At 37.6% G+C, this 23178-nt stretch overlaps 1 protein-coding gene across 34 annotated transcripts in view; it reads right to left on the bottom strand.

The window, feature by feature from the left end:
- Positions 1 to 1525: 1525 nt before the first annotated feature.
- The window catches only part of LOC101845050 (tropomyosin-2), a 37731-nt gene continuing 16078 nt past the window's right edge, over positions 1526 to 23178 (bottom strand). For 2 of the 34 annotated variants that reach the window (XM_035973923.1, XM_035973864.1), the window contains 8 exons: positions 20780 to 20913; positions 17921 to 18038; positions 15271 to 15341; positions 12774 to 12849; positions 8114 to 8176; positions 7675 to 7744; positions 4405 to 4499; positions 1526 to 3401 (listed from right to left, as the gene is read on the bottom strand). In XM_035973923.1, coding sequence (XP_035829816.1) covers positions 4417 to 4499; positions 7675 to 7744; positions 8114 to 8176; positions 12774 to 12849; positions 15271 to 15341; positions 17921 to 18038; positions 20780 to 20913 — 615 coding nt within the window. In that variant the 3' untranslated portion in view covers positions 1526 to 3401; positions 4405 to 4416. Of the gene's footprint in view, positions 3402 to 4404; positions 4500 to 6228; positions 6299 to 7674; positions 7745 to 8113; positions 8177 to 11388; positions 11465 to 11561; positions 11638 to 12773; positions 12850 to 14461; positions 14533 to 15270; positions 15342 to 17920; positions 18039 to 18535; positions 18654 to 19032; positions 19151 to 20779; positions 20914 to 22298; positions 22795 to 23178 lie in introns of those variants that run through there. The other 32 variants (XM_035973925.1, XM_035973869.1, XM_035973920.1 and 29 more) reach the window with 24 other exon arrangements.

Below are 23178 nucleotides of genomic sequence, written 5' to 3'. Positions count from 1 at the left end.
TGTTGGGGAACCGTTATTACAGTAATTTACAGTGTAGGGCAAAGCATATATAGATAGAGCTTGCTGTTGATCAGGAATATTCGCTACTAAAGCTATTTATTATTACATGTATCATTCCCTTCACTTGGTGGTCTTTTTGAGCATTGTACCAAGGGTTAAAAAGTTGCAACAAAACTGAATTAGTGTGTCTCATACTCATTAAAATAGGCTTCTCTTGTCTCTCTGCAACGTTTCGAGTATGGAGAGCCAGAAATAAGCTTATTCTGCTTAATACTTTCTACTTCCAATTTTTGGAAAATGCACAATTTTGAGGCAACGTGGTGAAATCAGGCGCTCGTCCGAAAAATCAGCATTTTTCGGCCAGATTGGAATTTTTTTTGCTTTTTTGGCTCAACACCTTGTCTGTACATTCAAAAACTTTTGTGTGTAGATTTGATGACACCAATATCTCCATATGCCCAAAAATTGACGAGCGCCCCATTCTACTGCGTCACGACACAATTTTAATTGTAGCATACCCTTCCATTTCCACGGTAATCCAGATTGACTCAAACATTTTGGGAATTATATAGGCCTATGTGCAGTTAAGCTCTTGACCATTTCAAGCTGAAGAAGTGAGTTCGATACACCTTAGAGGTGAAGTGTTTCATCGAGTATCTCCATTCATCAGCGGGAATTGCTGGGAATACAGCAAGCATTTCATTGGACATGCACGATGTGCATAGAAGGACTGGCCAAGGAAGACACAAAGTCTATCTTGTAATACATGTAGTAAAAAAGTTTCCATTGCTCACATTGTTAGATACTCCAGTTAAAAGAATTAGTACAAAGTATAGAGAGCTCTGCACTTTCAGAAGTACAGTGGAGTCCGCTTAAAACTGAATAGACCTACTGCTAATCCGAAAACAAAAATAAACTGAAAGGGAAAAAAAAAGACTTTTCTATTTCTCAGAAACTTCTCTGAATTTGAGCAAGCTTTCTAAAATGAAAGTTCGGTGGTCCAGTAGGGATCAGTTTAAGCAGACTCCACTGTATTTTGATTTGGAGGTCCACAAGTGGCCAGCTGGTACGTCCCTCTAAACTTGCAAGGTCAGGAATGGGTGGACATGCCCAGTACAGTACATGAAACTTATACTGTGTTAGTGTTAAGAGCAAGTTAGACTGTGGAAATGGAATTTAAAAAGTCTACTTGTAGGCCTACTTCACACAATCCCACTTATTTCCCTCAGTCTACAGGACCTGTGCACCTCAGTTCCCCAAGGCCAAGGACAGCTGCACGCTATATAATATATATATAGAGTGCAACACTATGAAATTATCGAAGTTCTATAATCACAAACTCTTAAGATTAACTGTACTATCTTGAAAGTTCTTTAAAATATAATATATGAAATGGAGAAATGCTAGTCTAAGCCAAGATAGAAAAGTCAGAAAATTACCCTTTCCCAATCATCTGTCTGTGTACATTAGACAAGAAGAGTTGAAAAGTGTACATGACTAACCTAAAACAAAAGAAGGGAAACAATTTTTGAAATTTAGGGAGTATATGATTTTAATACTAAAATCATTAATGGTGCCCAGGAATTTTGAAGTGTACTTCAGTAAAGCCACAGATAAGAGAATATATGTGAACATGTAGGTATGCCGTATGTTTGTAATAAAGAAAAATGAGAGACCATAAGCAGTAAAAAAAATTTTTTAAATCTTCTCCATTCTTTTCCTCCTCGACACACATGAATTCCTTCGTATTGAACACCAAAAAAAAAAAAGTAAAAAATGCTACAAAACAAATGGCAGGCATCTTTAAGCGAAAGAAGTCTTTTAATGAAGGAGAACGTATAAATAAGGAAAGAATTACAATTGTGTTCTGTTCTGAATTATGCACTTGCATACAATTTATTGGCATCAAGAAAGTGTATCAGACTGCCATTGAACATGTACAGCGCTAAAATAAAAGCAATATGCGCACTGAGAAGTGAAAAAGATATCACACTTGGACTATCGAGCCCTTACACAAACTTCATAGTTAATAACAAGAGGAATCACTGTTGCTTCTTGATGTATGTTGGACCTCTTAGAATGTGTCAATTTCTTCTTTCATGTTCAGCAAGCTTATTACAGGTACACATAAGGATTCACAGCAATTTGTTAGAACCCACAATCAAACAAGGTATAAAAACTATTTCTTTTTTCCCCTGCTGCAAATTTTAAAAACACCTTAAACACTTTAGCAAGCTAGAAAATGGAGGAAATGGAGGAATGGAGATTAAGAGCAGAGAAGGCAAGGAAGAGAGGCCAGGTCTGGGTCTTAAAGGCTGCGACAGGCTTGTGCACTACATCCCGACCACAGATGGTACGAATATGGTACAGGACGAGGAACTTGTCATTAAGCTGGAATTGTGACGAGGCATGACTGGCTTATTTTTTTTTCCATCTGCTCATGACAACCGTTTATACAAAGGGCTCGGACGTATGTGGACAGTCTGGCATACATACTCATCTTTCACAACTGATTAAGGTACTGGCAGAGAATGGTGTAGGCCAATACAAAAGATTATATGGAGCACTAGCCTGGTAGTTCTATTATTCCCCAACCTGGTTTTGAAGCGTGCGAACTCTCTGTAATACAACATGATTAAGAACATTAGTTTTTCCTGAACTTTTGCGATGGACTCGTAACAAACACATAAATGTACTAGAAAAGTTGTGGGTGTGTATAAAATTCCCCTGTGACATAATTGACCACTCTGGTCCATGGAGGGTTAAAACATGGTGCTGAAAACCATGCCAAATAAAAGGTCTTGTACAAACACAACTGGCTTCATTAGCTGCGAAAGACCCAAGTGCTTCAATCCAGTAACAATGCCCAGATGGTACGAGGGCAGATGTCACAGTTTTACATCAGCATATTTTAGCCCTCCAGCTGCTGTCAAGCTGTTGATACATCTGTACACATATGAAGGTACAAGCAAATAACAACTTTGTACAATCCTTTCCCTTCCAGGCTTTACCTGAATTCTTTGGTGGATAACAATTTAGTTCAACTTTTGCCTCATGCATTTTAATCATGTTGACAGAAAAAACGGGTCTACTTTTGTTTCTTTATTCAGCGCCAAAGAAACAAACAAACCCCCAAACCTCGACGACCTAACACAGCAAGAAAAAAGAGTGAACCAAGTTTTAAGTCTCGCCAAATTGTTGTAAGAGTCTGGCAATAGACTGAGCCTAGAAGAAGTACAATTATAAAAAATTGCAACATGTGAGTGAGATGAGGAAGCTCTTGAATCAACGTCGTCGACACAGGCACAAATGCAGGGCTCAGTACCCAGCCAGCTCGGCAAACGTGGAATCCAGCTCGTCCGAAATTGACTTGTACCTCTCTTTCTCTGCCAGCAGCTCGTCTGTAAATAGTAAAAATAGATGTAGTCGGGCTCCCTTTTCGGAACAAAACATACTCAATGTGACAGAGATTTGAAATTTGATGCCATCCCTCAAGAATAAATTATAGCAGGAAACGTCATATTGTGAAAAAAATTATCCCCCTCCACCTTAACAAGACTCATTTAACTTGACAAAACAATCAATCCCTTCATTGCCAAGGGGTGCGCGTTCCTACGGTCAACTCTGATTTTCAGCTATGCTCTTTATAGCCTGTCAGTGGACTCTCAGTCTGGGTCTGGGCCACTTATGACATATTCGGACTCCAGGTTTTCGTCATCCCCGTAATTTTTAACAAATTGCAAATCTGAGTCAAAAATTGAAATTTGCAGCATTATTGTCAAATATTTTGAAGTTTATGTTTTGTAAGAGCACAATTTTTTTCGCAGACTAGATCTGTGTTTATCAATCGCTTCCAAACCTAGCACTAAAGCAATACTAGCACATCTGGTTCCTATATATGTGCATGTTTTATTCCCAAATACAAATCAATGTTGTGCTTGTGGCTAAATCTCCATACAGAAGAAATAGAGCCAGATGATAAGTGAGACATACATGTAACGTCGTATCGGCAACCCGGAGCGACAAATTTTGCAAACTTCCGTGACAGCCCTGGTACAGCACAAAGTTGAAATTAAGCATTTTTTTAATTACTTACAATTTACACCACAAGGCAACGAAGGGGTTAATGTCTACAGTCTCAGTCTACAAAAAATTCCAACAGTCCTTGAAGTATTTGTATTAGAAAAGTATTGAGTACTTTTTTACACAACAAATCCAATGCACTAGTATCCTTGTAAAGGCCTTACTTGACAGTTCCATGTATAAAACACGCACAGATGACATGGATACAGTGTCAACAATTTCCAGAAAGGAAAAACAAATTTCAGTGTGTTTTTTAGTTCAAAAGTCCCCTGCCTTAGAGACCCCGGGTACACAATAATAAAGAAAAATCAAATGTTCCACCTGTCATGAACACTAGAGATTTTCCAGCTCTCCGATGCATTGATCCATTTCCATTCTCAATTGGGTATTCTGATCACGTGCCTGCTCTAGATCATCTGCAAACACACGACAAACCATGCGGCAACACATGCATATTAGTTCAGACATTATTTCACAAAGGACATTACTGTAAGTAGTGCCTTAAAACACCAGCCTATGCTGGTCAATCAGGTTAATTATCTTTCACAAGATTCATAACTTTTTTAGTAAGCAAACTCTAGATTCTAGTCATCAAACACCATGCAAATACTGCAATATTTAAGTCACACGAGTTCTAGCAGCAAAATTACTTAAATAATCACACAAAATATTTCCACAAAACAAGACACTAAGGCGTTAAAATTACACAAAATGTTAAAACTTTTCTCTCAAACGTTGATTGATTTTGATGATCAGCATAAGTGCAAGCAGGGATAATGCAAAATATCATAGTACAGACTTATGTCACATGCACAGACCCAAATATTACAAATATTTACGCAACAGGTTCACTTGCCCAACCCCCTGTAACCGAAAAACAAAACAAAACAAAAAACCCCACAAAAAACAAAAGTAGCATTACTGATAGTAAAATAAACTGCAAGTATGACAACAGTGCATGCACAGCTGCATACATCTAACATGGCTTGCCAATCACTGTGGCCCTTAACACACCTGGATCTCCCATTTTCCATTGTAGCTTATTCCTAAGAGTAGGTACCACAAACTGAAATTTCAAAGTCCTCTGATTTCATAATTAACTGCACTACCTTATAGAATTTATCATTCTGAGCATTTTGATACCAAATTTATACAAAGAGCTTCATTTTTAACAAAGTTATGAACATCTGAAGTTGCAGAAAAATGTTAGTTTTTTAATTTCGAAATGTCTACACTTTGAGATGTCCTAACATTCTTAAATTTGAACGGACATTCACAAAAACTTGTAGACACACACCTATGAACATAGAAAACAAGCTCAATTTTTTTCAGGGCTATCAAATAACCAGAAGATGGAACGTTATTGACGTAAACATGGCTTTTTGACCAAAACGGCAAAAAATACAAGGGGAGATTAAAATCCCCACTTGCGACCGCCGGCTTATCGGCTGCGCGCCGGGCCGCGCTGAAGGGAAGAAGAGAATTTATACGAAACCGGGGCGATGGTGCCCTGCTTGCGAGCCGATGGGGAGCGTCCGGTGTTATTTGCGTATAATGGTTGTGTTATTCTTGAAGAGGAATGAATGGGCTTTCTGCCAATATATTTCCGTAGTCAGTCCGATCACTGGTTCCATAAAAAACAACACCGAAAGTTTTCACATGCAAATCTCTTCTATTAATTCTCAAAGGACAGTCTTTAGAAATATATCACCGGAAAGAGCGTCTTCTCATCTTGAAATATCGATGAATCAGATTGCAGTATTTAATACCATACATACGCTTCCCGTTCCTGTTCAACCAAGGTCACTCGAAAAATCAATACACGAAACGCGCTGCCGCAACAGTGAAAACCTCGATAGTGTTGTCTTTTTCCCCCCGCAAGATTTTGCTTTAAAAAAAATCGTTGATTCAAATAAATAATACCACTAAAAAGTGGAAAAGCTCCTCTTTCTTCTGATATATCAAGTGTCTGTGTGTATGCATGATCACACGGTGTTTTAGGAGGGTAAAAATGCGGGTTTTGGTCTCCGTGACAGTGCGCCATGGGGGCGCACGGCCAGTTTGCGGTACCTACTTAGAGACAGGTTTTTTACAGTCAACAAAATTTTTCTGAAAATTATTTAATGAAATTTTCAAGTCAAGTACCTTCCATTTTTTCTAAATTTTTTTGTAGTCCTCCAACTTCTCTTTCTGAAAGTTCCGCCCTGGATTCCGCCTGTATGCAACATATGGAACACATGCAGTGAGTAAACAGGTAAATAGGGGAGGTGTGGGTGAAGCCATGCTGATCTGATGCCATTACATGCACTACCACAAAGGAATTTTATGAGAGCCTTTTTCTGGTAGGGGCGAGAGAGACATTGAGCAACAATCATTATTCCCAGTCACAGAAAACATCCCTGTTAACAATGCACTCTGGTAAGCACGAATTTGGCTAGTCTGACTGCCCTGTCTGTCTAGCCCAAAATCCAGCTGAATGGGACGCGACTACCCAGCAGAAGGAAAGGAGGCTTAATAAATTAACTTCCTGACTCAGGAATTCAGTTCATGCAGGGAAGAAAGCCACATCTTTTACCAAAGACACCTCTCAGACACTACAAATTGTGTTATTTAAGATCTTTCATACTAAATCTTGCTGACTTCTAACCCCCCCCTCCCAAATCCATTAGACTAGAGTGCATGGTTACATATAGGACTTTTAGTGAAAGCATTTACACAAATATCACGAGTACAGATATTGGGGGGGGGGGGGGGGGGGGGGGAGAGGAGAAATTGACAGCAGTGGATACAACCATTTTACACCAAGAAAGATTGCTTAAGATAAAGCTTGCGGTCAACTGATATCACTGGACCATTCAAAAAGAGAGTGTTGTCAAAAAGAAGAATATGCAATAAAGCATACTTTTTGTGATCCAAGTGAGTGAACACCTGACCAGGAAAAACAAGGAACACAATAGACAAGAGGTACCTTAACCATTGGTCAAAACCGCAAGGAACACAGAGGGAATGTTAGTGGGAAATGGAATTAAAATATTTCGGTTCTTACCCTCAGGGGCTTCGTATATTGGTGGTTATTTTTTTTCTTTTATTAAACCAAGTGGGAAGGGGTCACAAGAACAAATAGCACTGGACCTGGAGAATTGTGCCAGTGATGATTATAAACAGGAGAATATTTGTGAATAGATACACTTTGTGCAAGAGTGTACTAGCAATTTTGAAAAAATTAAAGTTGGAAAAAAAAAAAAAGGAAAAAAAAAAAAAGGAAAAAAAAAAGAAGGAAAAAAAAAAGAAGGAAAAAAGTGCAAACAAAACGGGTTTGCTATTTTTTCATCACAACTAGCTAGCAAAATGTTTTGCTAAGTGGGGAAACAACCACCAAAGATTTCTTCCTGGTACTTTGCCTCAAGGTTTCAGCATAAATGTACACAGGAATAAAAAGTGCTCCAGAACTCCAATCCATGAAAAAAAAAGAAGAGGCAGGTGACAGGAGAGTACGATGTCGGATCATGGGGCTCATGCACATGCCCTTGGGACCAACTGCAGGCGGACAAGCTGCAAAGCAAAACATCATTCTGTGGAGGCATATTCTACCTTCCAATCTGTCAACCTCCTTCTGCAGTTTGGACACAGTGCGCTCTGCTTCAGTGGCACGGTTCTCAGCCTAACAAAACAATTTAGAAGACAAGTAGGAACAAACAGACAGTCATATGACAAATCTGTACAATACTAAAGATGAGGTCTCATTTTAACCATACAAAATTTTGGCACCTTATCTCAAGTAAAAAGATAGACCTCGCATAAGATAAACATGTTTAAAATAAAATACCTTCAAACATTCACACAGTCAATAGAAAATTACAGGAAGGCTGTCAATCAAATGTGGTTGCTAGACATTATAAAGTGCACAAATATGCTAAAGATATATAGTTAATATTCAACACTAGACGGAAATTCCTTAACTTTTAGAGACTCGTTAAAAATCAACAAGAGATTTTCAGATAATCGAACAGACAACAAATTTGTGACTCACATCCTTGAGCCTCTGTGTCAGGTCACGGATTGTCTCCTCGTAGCTGTCCTCTCTCTGGGAAGCCTGTTTTTCAATGGAATGGTACAAGAGTGAGTACTTGGAATTTGAATTACCATGATAAAGGCACCAGGGAAGAAAGAATTGTAGAGTGACACAGCATATATATATACTTATTATGTACATGGGCACTGTAAAATGTTTGAACCACTTATTTGTCCTTTGATCTAGTTTATAAAAAAAACCGTAGTTGGCAAATTTTTGCAGGAAAATGAGAAGCAACTAGAAAAAATACAAAACAACAACAGCTAGACCGACTGAAACAGAACAGGGAAAGAAAACCCCCCATTCCTAAACTTATCTTTCCATCCCCTCCATTGTGTGAGAAAAGGTACATTCTTGCAATACCCTCTTTTGTGCACTTCTAAACAAATGTCAATACATATATATTCAGTTTTGGAGCCTGAAGGGATGTACTGGTACTAACTATAAAATAAGACTGCATAAAGTTGATCCGTCATGTTTCCCAACTTATTTTTAAAAACAGAAATATGTGAAGAGCCTGTTATAACAAAGCATCAATTGGATTAGATTAATATTATAGACAGTTTGTTAAAAACAGGCATATATCTAAACCACTGACACATAACAATATAAGAATGCTCTTTGCTTCGGTTATTCCCTTGTCAGCATAACTCTACAAACCATATCATAACAAAATTTATATGAATGCAAAGAACTTCATGACAATATGGTCCCAAGTCCCAGTTTCCTACGTTTGAATGGTATGACTTTCACCTTTCTGTCATTGGACAACATGAAAGTACTCACATGACATGCCCAGAAATCAATGAGGTTAAAGGAAATTTCATTAATGTTTAAGAAAATATACCAAACCATTCCCATCCCCGAATATAAGTCTTGAATCAATTGACAACGCAACCTTAATACTGCCAACATCTTTGCGGGTAGAAAAAGATTACTTAATAAATTGTAAATCTTTCTTTAGCCACCCCCCAAAAAAGATCTCCAAAAGAAAATTATTTTAAAAAATTAAAATCCAAATCATTCAACAAAATAAAATAAAAACAACTAAAAATATCTATATTGCTTGCACAAACGGGGGGCAAACACCAACTTAGTCAGCAATTACTTAAAACAACAGGGAGGGGGGTGAGGGGTGTTGGTGGTGGTGTTATTTAACAATATTGCTTAAATGTGAAGCAATATCTTAAAAAAAAATTTAAAAAAATGAAACAGACAAAATTGTATCTGTCCGTGAAAGGCTGAAGTGTGGGAGGAATTACCATGCAGGTTTGAATAAATTTCTACAATATCTCAGAAGCTCTCACGCATGGTTAGTTGCTCAATGGTTCTTCACATATTTCAGGTTATGGTCCTTACTGTTCGAGAGCCCAAAATATACTTCATCCATGCATAATGACAAACAGTAATCTTAACTTTGTAAAGGTTCGTTACAAATACAAGAGCCTCCACTTGCTCTAGCCTCTATCCCACGCTGGCAAAAAAAATACATCCCTTCAACTAAAATGGCTCATGTATAGTTTTCAAAACTATGGATATCAAAATTCTCCACTAAAAAAATGTTATAGCAACCACAAATGTAATGGGACATAATAAAAATGGCACAATTTTTTATACATTAAAAACTTCTGAAGGGAATACACTTGAAACATGGACCACAGTTATTTATGAACATTTATCGTACTGAAAGTTCTTGAAAAAAAAATCTGCATGACTTTTTCGAATGAACACACAAAGCATAAAATAGTAACACTAAAGTCAACTTATCAGATGGCTGTAGAAAGACCATCAATTTAGAACTGTAACCATCCCTATGGGTTTTTAAAAAATAGTACAGAAAATAAATAACAAAACAATTTCATAAACCATAAATATATAAAGTGTGAAATGAATTGGGGTAGAAGGGGAAACCAGAAATGCTTTGGTTTATTCCTGCCAACCTTTGTAACTGTTGCACTTTTCTTTATCATTCAAAAAGTTTCTGCTCTGCAACCAAAAGGAGGGAAAAGTCGGGGATAAATAATAAAGGAACGACTCATGCAGCCGGTGAAGGGTGTTCAATTTCTTTTCATCCCCACCCCCCCCCCCCCCCCCCCACCCCAGGCAATTCATATTCATATACCCATTCCATCTTTGAGATAGCAGATTGTTTTTAGTGAACTTCCAGTATTTAGTACAATTCCCTCCCCCCCGGGTGTCTGTTATTTGTAATGGCAAAGTTGATGCAGCAATGTGGAGATCTCCTTTATTTGCATGAACCTTTGCCTTCAAACAAAGTTACCAAAACCATTCCTACAAAAAGCTAAGCTCACAAACTGATTCTACAATGTGAAAGTAATTAGCATCACTGAACCTGTCAAGGCACATTGGATGGTCGAGTTCGGTGTTTCAGAAAATATGGCATATAGATCAAGAGTGCAGGAAAAGCTTAAAAGTATGTGTTGAGAGTTCCAGAGAAACAGTTCAATCAAAGCTGATCAAATCTAAGAACATGAAATATTATGGGCTTTTCCAAGGCAATGCCTTTGTACCAAACTATATAAATAAAAGAAGTAAGCTAGTACTTTGACCATTTTCTTCAGAACAATTGTTTGGACAGGACAGAATCTGATGTACTGAGACAAATAAAATGCCAAGACATGAGATGGCTGGTGTGGCTATTGCCGGACTACTCCTTTCTACCATCAATTATAGTTGTGCAGCATGGTACTCCCTGACTAAACCACGACTGACAACAATTTATGATAAAATACATTAAGAGTACAGGATCTTGTACTTAAGCAAAACTCAAAAAGATCTTTGTTTAAATTGTAAAGAAAAAAAGGAAACAAAATCAACAGACTATCTACGAAAATGAAATGAAGGATAAAGGAGAGCAAGACTGACTACATCCTTGAGAACATGAAATCGTCATTTTAAAAAAAGCACCAATAAACTATCTTCTTACAAGTAACTTATACAATTTCAACATATGTCGCTATCAAGATATCTGAGATGCCTGACAGGTTCAGTGGAGACATGTCATATTCTCAAGCCATTCATTCCTTTTATACAACTTTTTTTCCCCCAGCAAAGATATTTTGGGCACTCTCATAAATTGCATGCTTGGAAATGCATAGCTGCATTTCTTCATTTTAGTGGAAAAACTGTCTCATTGAAATGGCACGTATTAACTGACACCATGCAGGTTTTTTCCAGGTGGGAACGAGCGTTTAGAATTCTGCAACTTCTACCTCTTGTTCACTGATTTCCAAAGATTTCATATTGTTGCCCACAACCTTCAACTCTTCCTCCAATTCAAGGATTTTCCTGCAAGAACAGAGCAAGTATGGTTAAGCAAAAATTCGAATGCTGGCAGAAAAAAACCGCAGGCCTGGCCCCTTATACTCTGAGGGCCCCTGCTTACCTGATCGTTTTGGATGGACAGGGTTTTGATATTGTTACCCACTATATGAAGCTCCTCATCAAGCTCGTAAAGTTTGCTGTAATGGGAAGAAAATAAAAGTGCGTACCATTTGCTTCGCTCACATGTGTGGCCATCTTTTAGTACTAGCCAACTGAAGACCACTTAAGTCTCATGCCAACACATATGCTCGCAGCCGCAGCAGCTTTGCTTGCAAGAGCTTTTGATGTCAATTTATTTCTTTTGGGAGAAGAAAAAACATAATTTACTCTTCCAAAAAAAAATTAAAAATAATAATGATAAAAGACATTTTAACCGATTTCTCCCATTTCAGAATCAAAAAAGAATTTTTTAAAAATGCTTTAACTCTAAAGAGAAAAATTCCCTGATCTGATCAAACTGAAAAGGGTAATTACTTTACTTTGAAAACTCCCTAACAATCTAGCAACAGAGAGCTTGCTTAAATTAATGCATGGTGATTCAGCTGCTGCATCCGTTGTCGCTAAAGTTAGAAAAACACATGAAGATAGTTTTCAAAGTACTCAAATTCTCATGAGGAAATTAATGTAATCACAATAGGCAGAGCGGGCGCACAAGTCAAGATCACCATGCGAACAATCACCAAATGGAAGAAAAAGAACCACAAAGATCTGCCACAAAGTGGGCAATGTTTACACAACTCTGTCCAACCAAACGTAAAAATGGAGTGGGCCGGGGCGGTCTGCAGTTTTTATATATCATTTTGATCAACGGAGAACGCCAGAAGCGCTATCCGCATCTTAATTCATCCAGCAAACGGAGGTCAATGATTCCAGAAATAACATCTCAATCAGCTTTCGGCATTTAAAAAAAAAATTTTTTTAAAAAAGAATTTTTAATTGTGATCAAACTTTGATTAACAAATAATATTATTCATTTATTTGGTTTTAGTTTCCAACAGCTTTCATACCTGTTGCCAACTTATAGACTGCCGATGTCTTTTCTGAAGTCATCACCTCAATTACATTTTAACTTGTCATGGCCATCACAATGAAAAAGAAAACTACTCTTCCAATGAGAGTATACAATGACAACAAAAAGCCACTTTCAGCCATTGACAAGGAAAAATGCATAAATTATCAAGTTATTCTAAGTTGACCTTCACAAAAGAGTTGATGTGGTGCAATGACGTTAGAAAAAAAAATTGCGAAGGTTAATGTTAATTGCAAGCCTTACCTTCTCCTCACATCGCTCTAAGGACCTAAGATTATTGGTTAGCACATGGACTTCCTCCTCTAGTTGTTTCACTTTTCTGCAAAATTCAAAGGCAGTCACATACACATGCAAAGTCACACATCATGCTGGTTAGTGCATTAAACCTCCCTCCCAAAGATTAAATGGTTCCAGATTTCCTTAAATGTCATCACAGACAAAAGCAGGTTTTGAAAGTTGCCATATCCTGAACACATGCACTACACCTATGAATTGGAACAACATGTCCAATTTCTTTTTCAAAACTGAGTAGGACCTGCTCTTCTCGCTGTTTTTGTCATTCTAAAATAACTGTGTGCAGCAGTCTTATTTGCACAAGCTCCCCAAAGACACTGTCAATGTAACAAGGACACAGTGTGGAGCTCCTTACCTACACATTTTAACTAGATGCAATTGCAAGCAAAGAAAAATTGTGTGTAAATGATTTTAACTGAGAAAGAGGTAGAAAATCTTTCACCAACACTCACTGATGAAAACAATAGCAGCTTATTGAGCCCTTCAGCTCTTTTACAATAATGGGCCACAAACAGGGCACATGAACAAGTGCTTTCAGCTGCTCTGAAAAACTTCCCTTTTTCTCCTACATGCACGTCTAATACACTTCTACACAGGCTTTTAAAGTGGTGTTAAAATACAGACAACACAGCAACACGAACAAATCTGTCAACCCATAGTGTATGACCCAGATGTCAGAATTACAAGTTCTTAGTAAAGACAAATTAAAAAGTAATCCAAAATAAAATTTCACTTGGATTTTGAAAGAAAGAAGCCAAAAGAAGAATGTAGCCAAATTCTATGATATACACAAAGCAAGGAACTTGTACAGACAGAACTTGGTCCCTTGTGATAGCACATAGGGCAGAGAGAAATCATTCCAAAAAGGGACAAGAAAGAATCTGTCCTTGGTCAGACCTAAACCCTGAACTTTAAAGTTATCAGTCAGTCAAGTTCATAAACAAATACAGCTCAGCGCACATTATAACCTATTTCAATGACTTCAAAAAGTGTACTTGATGAGCTGCATAAGCTAAAAGAAACAACCACAAGAAAGATACCAGGAATACAAACAAAACTGAGACAGATGTAACACGGCAATAAGGAATGCAATAGTGTTTTAATTCAACTACTTTAGAACATAGAGAATCAACAAAACAAGTCACAACTTTCACTTTACAGAATTACTAAAACACATACAAATGCAATATCATGCTCTCTAGTATTATCTGTGCTGCCATGCCATCAATTCACTTTGAAGTCACATTATCATCATATGAATAAGACCTCAAATGCTTAAACCAGCATATGGTACTACATCAAACAATACTGCTCTCTAATTCATTCAGGTGTATGCAACGCACACGTGCCCGACACTGTACTTTTGCAATATGTGGCCAAAGGACTTTTCAATTACTTGGGAATTGATAAATAGAGCCAACACTGGTCTATTTTAGACGGATGCGCAAAGTTTTGTCCAAGAACTAAGCCTGCTTCCGTTAAAAGTTGGTCCAAACAGGGCATGCAGCAACCCCTACAGGGTTTAAACGTTCACACAGTGAGTGTGTACATGAAAATGTAATACCAATCACCTTCTTAGAAATTCATCATCAAAATGTAACAATGATTCCTGTGTAAAGAGAAAATAAACCACCAACCTTTCAGCATTTTCCGCTTTCTCTTCTGCCTTTTCTAAGTCCGTTTCTATGACCACCAATTTTCGTGCAGTCTATGGGTCATTGGGGGATGCACATGCAACAAACATATGGATGTATGATCAATTATAGATTACTTATTTACAACTCTATCAAAATTGTTCGAAACATGATGGGTAAAGAAAGGCATCAAATTTTCATTAAGAAAACCTTGAAATAGAAAGAGTGAATTATTTTCTTGCAGTTATTCGGTAATTCTTCTTTGAATTTAATTGTTAATTCCTGGGAAAAGTGAACCTGGAAAAAAAATAATAATGTCGCTGTTTAGCAGGAAGAAATTGGGAACTGCTCATTTTTCTTGAGGCGGTAATGTCAGATTTTCATAATTACAAAATGATGCCTTTCATTATACCAAATGCTTGTAAGAAAGCCCAGAAAAGGGAGTATGTGGGAGCTGACAGTTGGTACAAAGGACCAGCAAATTTCAAATGCCAGTCAGCTCCACATCCTCCTCAGCAGAAAGTTAAAAAAACAAACATGTTCATAATTTCATGAAATACAAATCAGCAACAAACAGAAACAATACAATAGTTTTCTCTTTGATCTCCACTGAAGACGGTATGATATCATTCCGGGGAAAACTGAGAAAGTAGGAAAGTTATCAGTTAATGTATACAAATTGACATTGAACAATATAGGAAGAGAAAACTACTGTTTCAAAACCATTTGTTTTGCTTGTTGCTGACATGAACATATTGCCATTTCACAAAAGCAGTCGGAGAGCACAATGGCAAGAGAGCTCTACTACTTACGCCTCTGCCGCCTCGAGACGGGCCTCAGCACGCTCCAGATCCACCTCTGTGATGGCGAGCTTACGGGCAGCCTGCAACAAGCACACACCAACCCTGTCAACTCCTGATTCCTTGCCTAAATACCTTCTCACCTTTTCTTGAATTTTTATTTTATTTTTTTTGTTGCATACCCCATAAAGACAATGATTTTCTTAAACAGTAGAACAAAACTTTAATCATAAATGGTAGAACCTACAGAGAAGTGTAACCTTTGCTAACCCAAAAATATTTGATTACCAATATAAAGGTGTCATAGCAGGAAAATTGATACTTCAGTGACTAAAACAAAAGCAGAGGTATGTGGACTTCAACTTCACATGTATGACCTAAACACACCTTGTAAATGTCAACATAGAAAAAATATAACAACAAAGCCTTAGCTGTGTTAAGTAATCAAACATCTGAACCTTTAAAAAAGTCTCAAGGCAAAAATAAACTTCTCTGTAACAAAAAGGCAATTTTTAAGGAGTCTACCAAAGACAAAATAGCAGTCCAATCCAAAGAGATACATCAGGCACTCTCACTTGTGCCAGAATAATAGACCAATAGCAATACTCCACATACTTTTAAGGTAACAAAAAAGAACCACAATCATTTTTTGAGTTTTTTAACTAGTATAGATTTATATTTGGTTGTTGTTAAACGCTGAACAGAAGAAAAATTATTCCATATGGACAAAGAGTCTGAAAGTACTTAATTCATTGAAGTAAAAATGTAGATTGGTTCTGACAAAACAATTTGCTTTATGAACAATTTACATCACTAGTCTTACATATTACAGCCAATGCTCACAATGAGTAATTTAAAAATTCTATTAAAAAAAGCAGCCCCTCAGTCTTTCTGGTTCTTTCCCATAAACAAACATAAAATTGTAGCTTTGTTCCTTTCCAGTTTTCTTTTCCGGCTATTCTATACATTTTGACTGGAATTGGAATGTACAAGAAAAAAACAACCCCACATTCACAAAGGTGCATTCAGGCGTCATGCTGTGAGTCTCGAGTCAGCAATTTTTCAAAAGAAACCTTTTCTTCTTCAACTCTTTATCTGACACTGAAAATAGTATTAATTAGTCACAACCTCTACACACTTTATCTGTTTATTTTTTATTTAAAAGAATTTGTCAAGTGTTGTACTGATTAAGTTACTTCATACGACTTTGAATTACATATTAAATGTTTCTGTTAGCAACGATTCATTATTGGTGGCATGCAGCAGGCAAGTAGGTGAATCACATGCCCTGAAACTCAGCATCACAGGGGTGCATCCATTCTTTTCACAAAACTGTCATATCAGCTGAAAATAAGGAAGGCTTAATACACAATGTTGATGACAACAGGAGAAAATCATTCAACAAGCAAACTGGATATTTTCTCGGTGCTGTTAGGCATTAAAGTCATTCTGGAAATTAGAGCACATTTAGACTGAATAGTGTTACTACTCGACACTGCATGAGATGATCATCCTTTCTTGGAAGAAGGTAAATAACTATTAGCATGCATACTAACAAACCAAGAAAAACATTCTCAAAGTAGGAACTGGTTATTTTCAGGACCTCTGAAATTTGAAAACGTTGGCACTATTATATTTGAAAAGTTCCAGTGACAGGTACTTATTCCACAATTTTTTGGCGCGCACATTGTTTTTTGAAAATGAAAGCAAACCCAACACCTAGGTATGCAAACACCTCAGGAAATAAAGAAGTTCCAAAATCTTAGTCACCTTGTCAGAGTAAATGGTTATTTACCATGAAACGTCTAAAAGAATCTACAAACTAGATTGTTTGTTACTGGGGGAGTAGGGACTTTTCTAAAACCGCTAGAATCTAACATTTGCAGCAATATCGTTACCATTATATGAATTCCAGGTACAGAGCCCTTCTTCTCCCCCAGAGATCCTCAAATGGGACCATTGTTTTTTGGCCGAAAAAGGAAATTGGAAATCTTTTCTACAGTGACTACATGTGCAATTATATCTCATGGTGACAATAACCTGAGGCACTACCCCAATCTCTGTGCTGTTTACTAAATTTTGTTGAGGCTCGTACAGGTGTTTTATAGTTTCTTCTAAAGAAACTCAATTTTAAGGAATTTAATAATCAAATCGGTTAAGGAACACAGTCCTGACCAGGAAAAATAATACATTTTTTTGCCAATTTTCAAAATAGTAAATGATGAGCCAGATTATTACATTCCAAGAGCAAGTTAAGTTTAGTAACATGGGCAAACTCTTCAACTATCTCTCATGAGTGGCAATCAAAAATGGAAAAAAGATGCATGTTAACTATCACCCTACAAAATACTATTACAAGTGATTATTGTTCCATTCCTCTTCGCTACAGAGACATTTCTGAACCCAAACAGACTACAACACTAATTTTTTTGGAGATAAAACGGAGCTATGTTTGGGAAACTTCTCCAAAGAACTTGACAATTCCTATGCAAACTTAATAAACTACAACACTATGGAGACAGAAAACTGACTAGAGGGGATGCATAGTCTGGATTGCATTTAAGAGCTACTATCTTAGGGCGGATGACTAAAAAGTTCCATTATTTATGGGCCTGCACAAAGCAAGTACACCTCCGTCATTGGATCAGCAACAACTTGTCACCTCATCATATTTGCGATCAGCATCTTCAGCTATCCACTTGGTTTCCTCTAACTGCTTTTCAAGGAACTCAATCCTTTCCTCATCACCTTGGCTCCTGTTTTCCAACACTTTTCGCCCTCTAGATGATAAAACAATGTAATTTATGAATTGAATAAGAGATCATTCTCCTCTTGACGCCACGCTTGCTGAAGTCACTAGTTGTTAAGTGCAAGACAATTGTACACAGAAAATGCAATTCCAAAAAGCCAATGCAATATGTGAGCAGTTCAAAGAAAAAAAAAGGATAGATGAAGAAAAAATGCAGAGGGGAAAAAAGATTCAACAATTACAGATAACAAGGATCAGAGATGTGACAATCACAAGTGAAACAGTCCTATTAGTGAGCAGTAACACAGAAGCCAGTCTCAACAAATGCATTTTGCAGAGTCCGCAAATATGAAGTCTTCATCAGTTAGGAGCTATGAAACAAGAATGGGTGAAACAAGTTGCAACAGTTTGAAAATGCAGGTTATGTTTGTTTGACTGACAAGAATAACAATCTTGCCAGAATACGACAATGGGGAGCTGCAGGACATGCCAGATGCCAGCCATGAATAGCAACGGCAAACCAATCACCTCATCGTATTTTCGTTCAGCATCCTCGGCAATGTATTTGGCCTCTTTGAGCTGAGCCTCAAGACCATCTATTCTCTCGTCATCGGCTAAACTTCTGCTTTCCAGCACCTTGCGTCCTCTGAACAACAGGAGAAAAGTAAATGAGAGGAAAATAAAAAATGAACTATTAACCAGCATAAAAACTGATATGCAGATGCTGAAACACACCATCTTCGCTGCCAGATGAAGACTCTGTCATGAAGAAAGATGTACATTAGTACCAAAATTAAAAGCACATTAACATCGGTGCTTTATGACCCGTCAAAACGACAAGACAAAGAGGGGTGCATGGAAATTTTGAATAAAAAGTTTTGCGGTGGGCAGTGCCTTTAGTTTTTGAAAGGTGAAAAAAAAAAATAAAAAAGGAAATTTCAAAACCTCCGTTAATGTGCTTTCAGTATCAAAACTATGCCAGAGATAATCTCCGACGGAATTATGCCACCAGGACAGATACTTACCTCATCATACCGAGCCTCTGCTTCACTAGCTACCTGTGTGGCTTGTCTGTAGCATGTCTCTACTTCTTCAAGTCGCTTATCACCAGTAACCCATTTGTTTTCTACTGATCGTCGCTGCCTACATGCAAAAAAGAGATCATGCATTGCTTTCTCCATCATGCAAATTTTAAATAATTTTTGTCCCTTAAATATTCCTTAATTTCTACTGTTTTAAATTATATTACAAATACTACTACACCCTTCAAGAGAAAGAAAACCTTGAAAGAAGGCCACCTGAGGAGTTATTTTTCTACTCGCACGAAGGGAGATAATAAGCAAGACCCAAACAATATATTAAAGTTTACAATCCAAAAACTGCGAATTGCTGTAACAACAGCCTTTTCTTCTTTTCTTCTGTGCGTTCTCTTCTAGATCTCAGGGGCCATTGACAGCTGGTTCTTCAACCTGCGGTGCAACTGATTCTTACGTTACGTATATATATGACCTAAGATCAGGGGTGTGGATGAATGACAGCGGTAAGGAGCCAGGCGTAGTAGTAGAAAGAGTCAGGCGTAAAGGAGAGAGGAACCCCGAGGAGGAAGGTAGGGGGAAGCAGATATATGTAAATAGAGGACCTGTATTAACCATCAGACATCCTAAAACCCTTCTTTCTATATCACTAACAACTTGTCTCTAACCAGGTAAAATTGAGACAACCTTCAAAACAGCAAATTCAGCCACAGACTGTATTAGATAAAACTAAAATTTAGTTACTTCTTCCATAGAAAGGCCTCAGAATTACCCAAAAAGGGCCACAGCACTTAAACTTCCAGCTATTCATGTCATACTTTTTCAACCTGGGACTCTAATGAAGCCCTTTTACCCCAAAATACGGGTCTCTCTTCTAGGCCATCCCCAAATTGCTTTGCTATGCACAGCAAATGTGATGTCCCAGGTAACCAGGACAAAGAGCAGTAATGGTTGGGGATCGTTAAACTGAAACATCATTCAGGGAAACACTCCCAAGTGAATTCACAAGTACAAAACAAAAACAGGGCCAATGAAAAAATAATATCTGGGTCAGGATGCAGAACTAAGCATCTACAGCAAGGAATTTTTAAAAATTCAAACGTAAAAGTAGGTAATTATTTTAATCTTTCCATTTCCACCTACTAAAAGAAGTAACAATGCTTCTCTATGACCTTTTCTTCTTTTACAATACATTTTTAAAGTCATTTATCAAATTAAAGGTGTGGCAGTCTGGAAAAACGATTCACATAAATTATTATTATTTTAGAAATTCTACAACTGATCGTGAAAAACCTTTAACATCCCAGTATGTCAGTCTAAGTCTTTCAAACCCAAATATCCCACAAAAAGAACTTTAAAAAAGAACTTGTTTGGATAAATTAGCAATATTCATAATCATCAGTCAGAAAAATGAACAAAAAAATTACACGTACATGTTGAATTGAATAAAACTTCAATAATATATTTTCAGCCACATCTTTGTAGGACTGTGTAGAACTATCTTCTGTCTGGTGTTCCCCGCCCATCACACTATTTTACATTCTGCCAAGTGACAATGTACTCATAGCAGAGCAGAAGTGTGGGGTGGAAAGGAAGTGTGGGGTGGAAAGGAAGTGATGGGGCAGACTGGATTATTGTTCTCCTCCATACATATATAAGACAATTCAACAGAAATATAGGTCTGAAGGACATATATTGGTAAAGAATTGTACAAGGGAAATAAAAAAATAAAAAGTACCTTTCACTCTCGTCAGCAGCCTTTGAGGCCTCTTCCAGTTTCTCTGTGGCACTCTGCAAACGCTCCTCTGATCTCTCAAGGTCCTCCTCCAGCAGTTGGATGCGCCTTTGAAGTCCAGCAGTCTCGCTTTCCAACTATGAAAGGAAAGGAAAAAGTTTGGTCAAGCATGGATCCATTACCAAAAAAAAAATCAAGATATATATATATATCATATATTTATCAACCGAAATATAAATGTTTTCTTTACTTAGGAGGTCATTTTGAAGGTGAAACATTCTGCATTGCCCATGGTTCCATGCGTCTTCCTGTTGCCAATGTCACGTAGAGAAACGCACTTCGTATTTTTAATATTTTTTAATGATTGGATATTTCATGGGTTTTGTTTACGAAAAGAAGAACGTATTTGTGTCCGCACCGAGCATTACCATTGACGATCTACTACTTCTAGATCTAGATCTACATAGAGTTCAAAGAAGAAGGCAAAGGTAAAATTATCTTTAAAAAGCTTGGTAAATGTTGCATCTAAAACTAGTAAAACAGATGTTCCCAATCTTCTTAATTATCCCTCTCTCAGAGTAGTTTCTTCCCAAACAACGATAACCTTTCAAGCTGCAGCTTGAAATTTCAGCTCCCTATCCCATTCATTGGAGTTCAGTTTACCTTTGAGCCAACTTAGACTTAGATTAGGCGGTACTCAGGTAAATTTTTACTTTCACTCCCGCACACAGATGCACTGTTTCAGGGGTAAAACTGCAGTACTGTTTGCTGCAGATCACACATAAAGCCACTAAAACTGTCGCAAATCTATTTTCAAGACAATTTCAAATCTAACAGTAAAATATAAAATTATGGGTGTAAAAACAGGGGGGCATGCCCCCCTGGAACCCCCCCGATTGGTCCAAAGCATGTCTATCTCGGTTAAAAACAATCAAATATTTCAAAAACTATTAAATTGCGACGAAAATGAAGTTGATATTCGTGTTCAGCGCATCAATATTTAGTAGAAAATGGACAACTGGTAGCTGAGTGTGAGACGGGAGGGGAAGGAAAAAAATACCGATTAGGCTACACAGTTCACAGTATCATTCACATCCACATGTCTGTGGATACTTAACTGACAAGATACTTTTAACTGCTGAAACCAGATATAAATTGAACTCTTAACCCTTATATTCAAATTCAGCGATCCCTGTGTGTGTTACATGCATCTCCAATAATCATATACCAGTCAAAAGGAATGCACGTACACATAATAATAGTTAGCCCGATAGGCCTCTATCGTCTTCATCTAATATCTAGAATCTAGAACACGGAAGTAGGACTGCGCAACCTATGATTTTGCAAACTCATGCGATTGCTCATCAAAAGATGAAACATCTGAAGTAAGCACAAAAGCAGAGATAAACAGAAGAACTGTCATTGCACTTATAAATCATCAAGATCATTCACAGAGCAATCTGTAACGTCCGAAAAAAGACATAAAAGGCCAGAACATTCATTCAAATGTGAAGCAACCCACCTGAGACCGATCATCGTCCCTTCGATTCAACTCTTTTTTTAGGGCTTCGTTCTCGTCTCTTAACGCATCGTTTTCAGCCTTAAGGCTTCCCATCTTTTGCTTTAAGGTACCAATTGCCCCCGAAGTGGCTGCATGCATATTTTGGGTTGCCATCTTGTCATACACTAAATTTTGCACAGAAACAATCCAAGAAATCCGCGGTCGGGCCCGACACAGCAGCACACAACACAGACCGGCTTCCTGACCGGACAACGAGACAAGGGTGTTACAAGTCCGAGACAAAAATTGAGTTACCCTAAGCCAAAATGAACACCATGTACCAACCAAAAGCTCTAATTAAGAGAATAAAACGTTAAAAAGTCAACGACAGCTTCGTGAGTAAGGAAATCAGCAAAAACAGACTAATCTTCGCACAAATTCAATCATGAGTCACACGGCATATTTGTCCGCCAACTTAGTATGCGACGGGGGGACAGGACTGATCACGTGACAATTCGTCCTTCCGTCTGACCCTAATACCTGGCTGTTCATGTTGTCGCATTTCTCCCTCGAGGTTAAACGTTTCCAAATATGGTATAACACAAGGACTTCGACTTAGAGACTTCCAGTAAGTGGCGGGAAAGGTTCAAAAACATGAAAAACAAATTAACTAACATTGTAATCATTATCTAATTCAGAGGAACAAGGCGAGCTCACACTCTTGACCCAATACATTACACATATTTAAATTACATTATAATGATATATTTATCTGTGTACATGTATGTTGAAAAATATGTGCACATGAATTTATAGGACTACACAATACACACGTGTTTTGTTATATAGGTCTATTCATCCGCGCGCGCGCACACACACACACACACACACACACACACAC

The sequence above is a fragment of the Aplysia californica genome, unplaced genomic scaffold, assembly GCF_000002075.1.
Source record: "Aplysia californica isolate F4 #8 unplaced genomic scaffold, AplCal3.0 scaffold00002, whole genome shotgun sequence".
Classification (NCBI taxonomy): domain Eukaryota; kingdom Metazoa; phylum Mollusca; class Gastropoda; order Aplysiida; family Aplysiidae; genus Aplysia; species Aplysia californica.
This window is presented reverse-complemented; position numbering and strand designations above follow the sequence as displayed.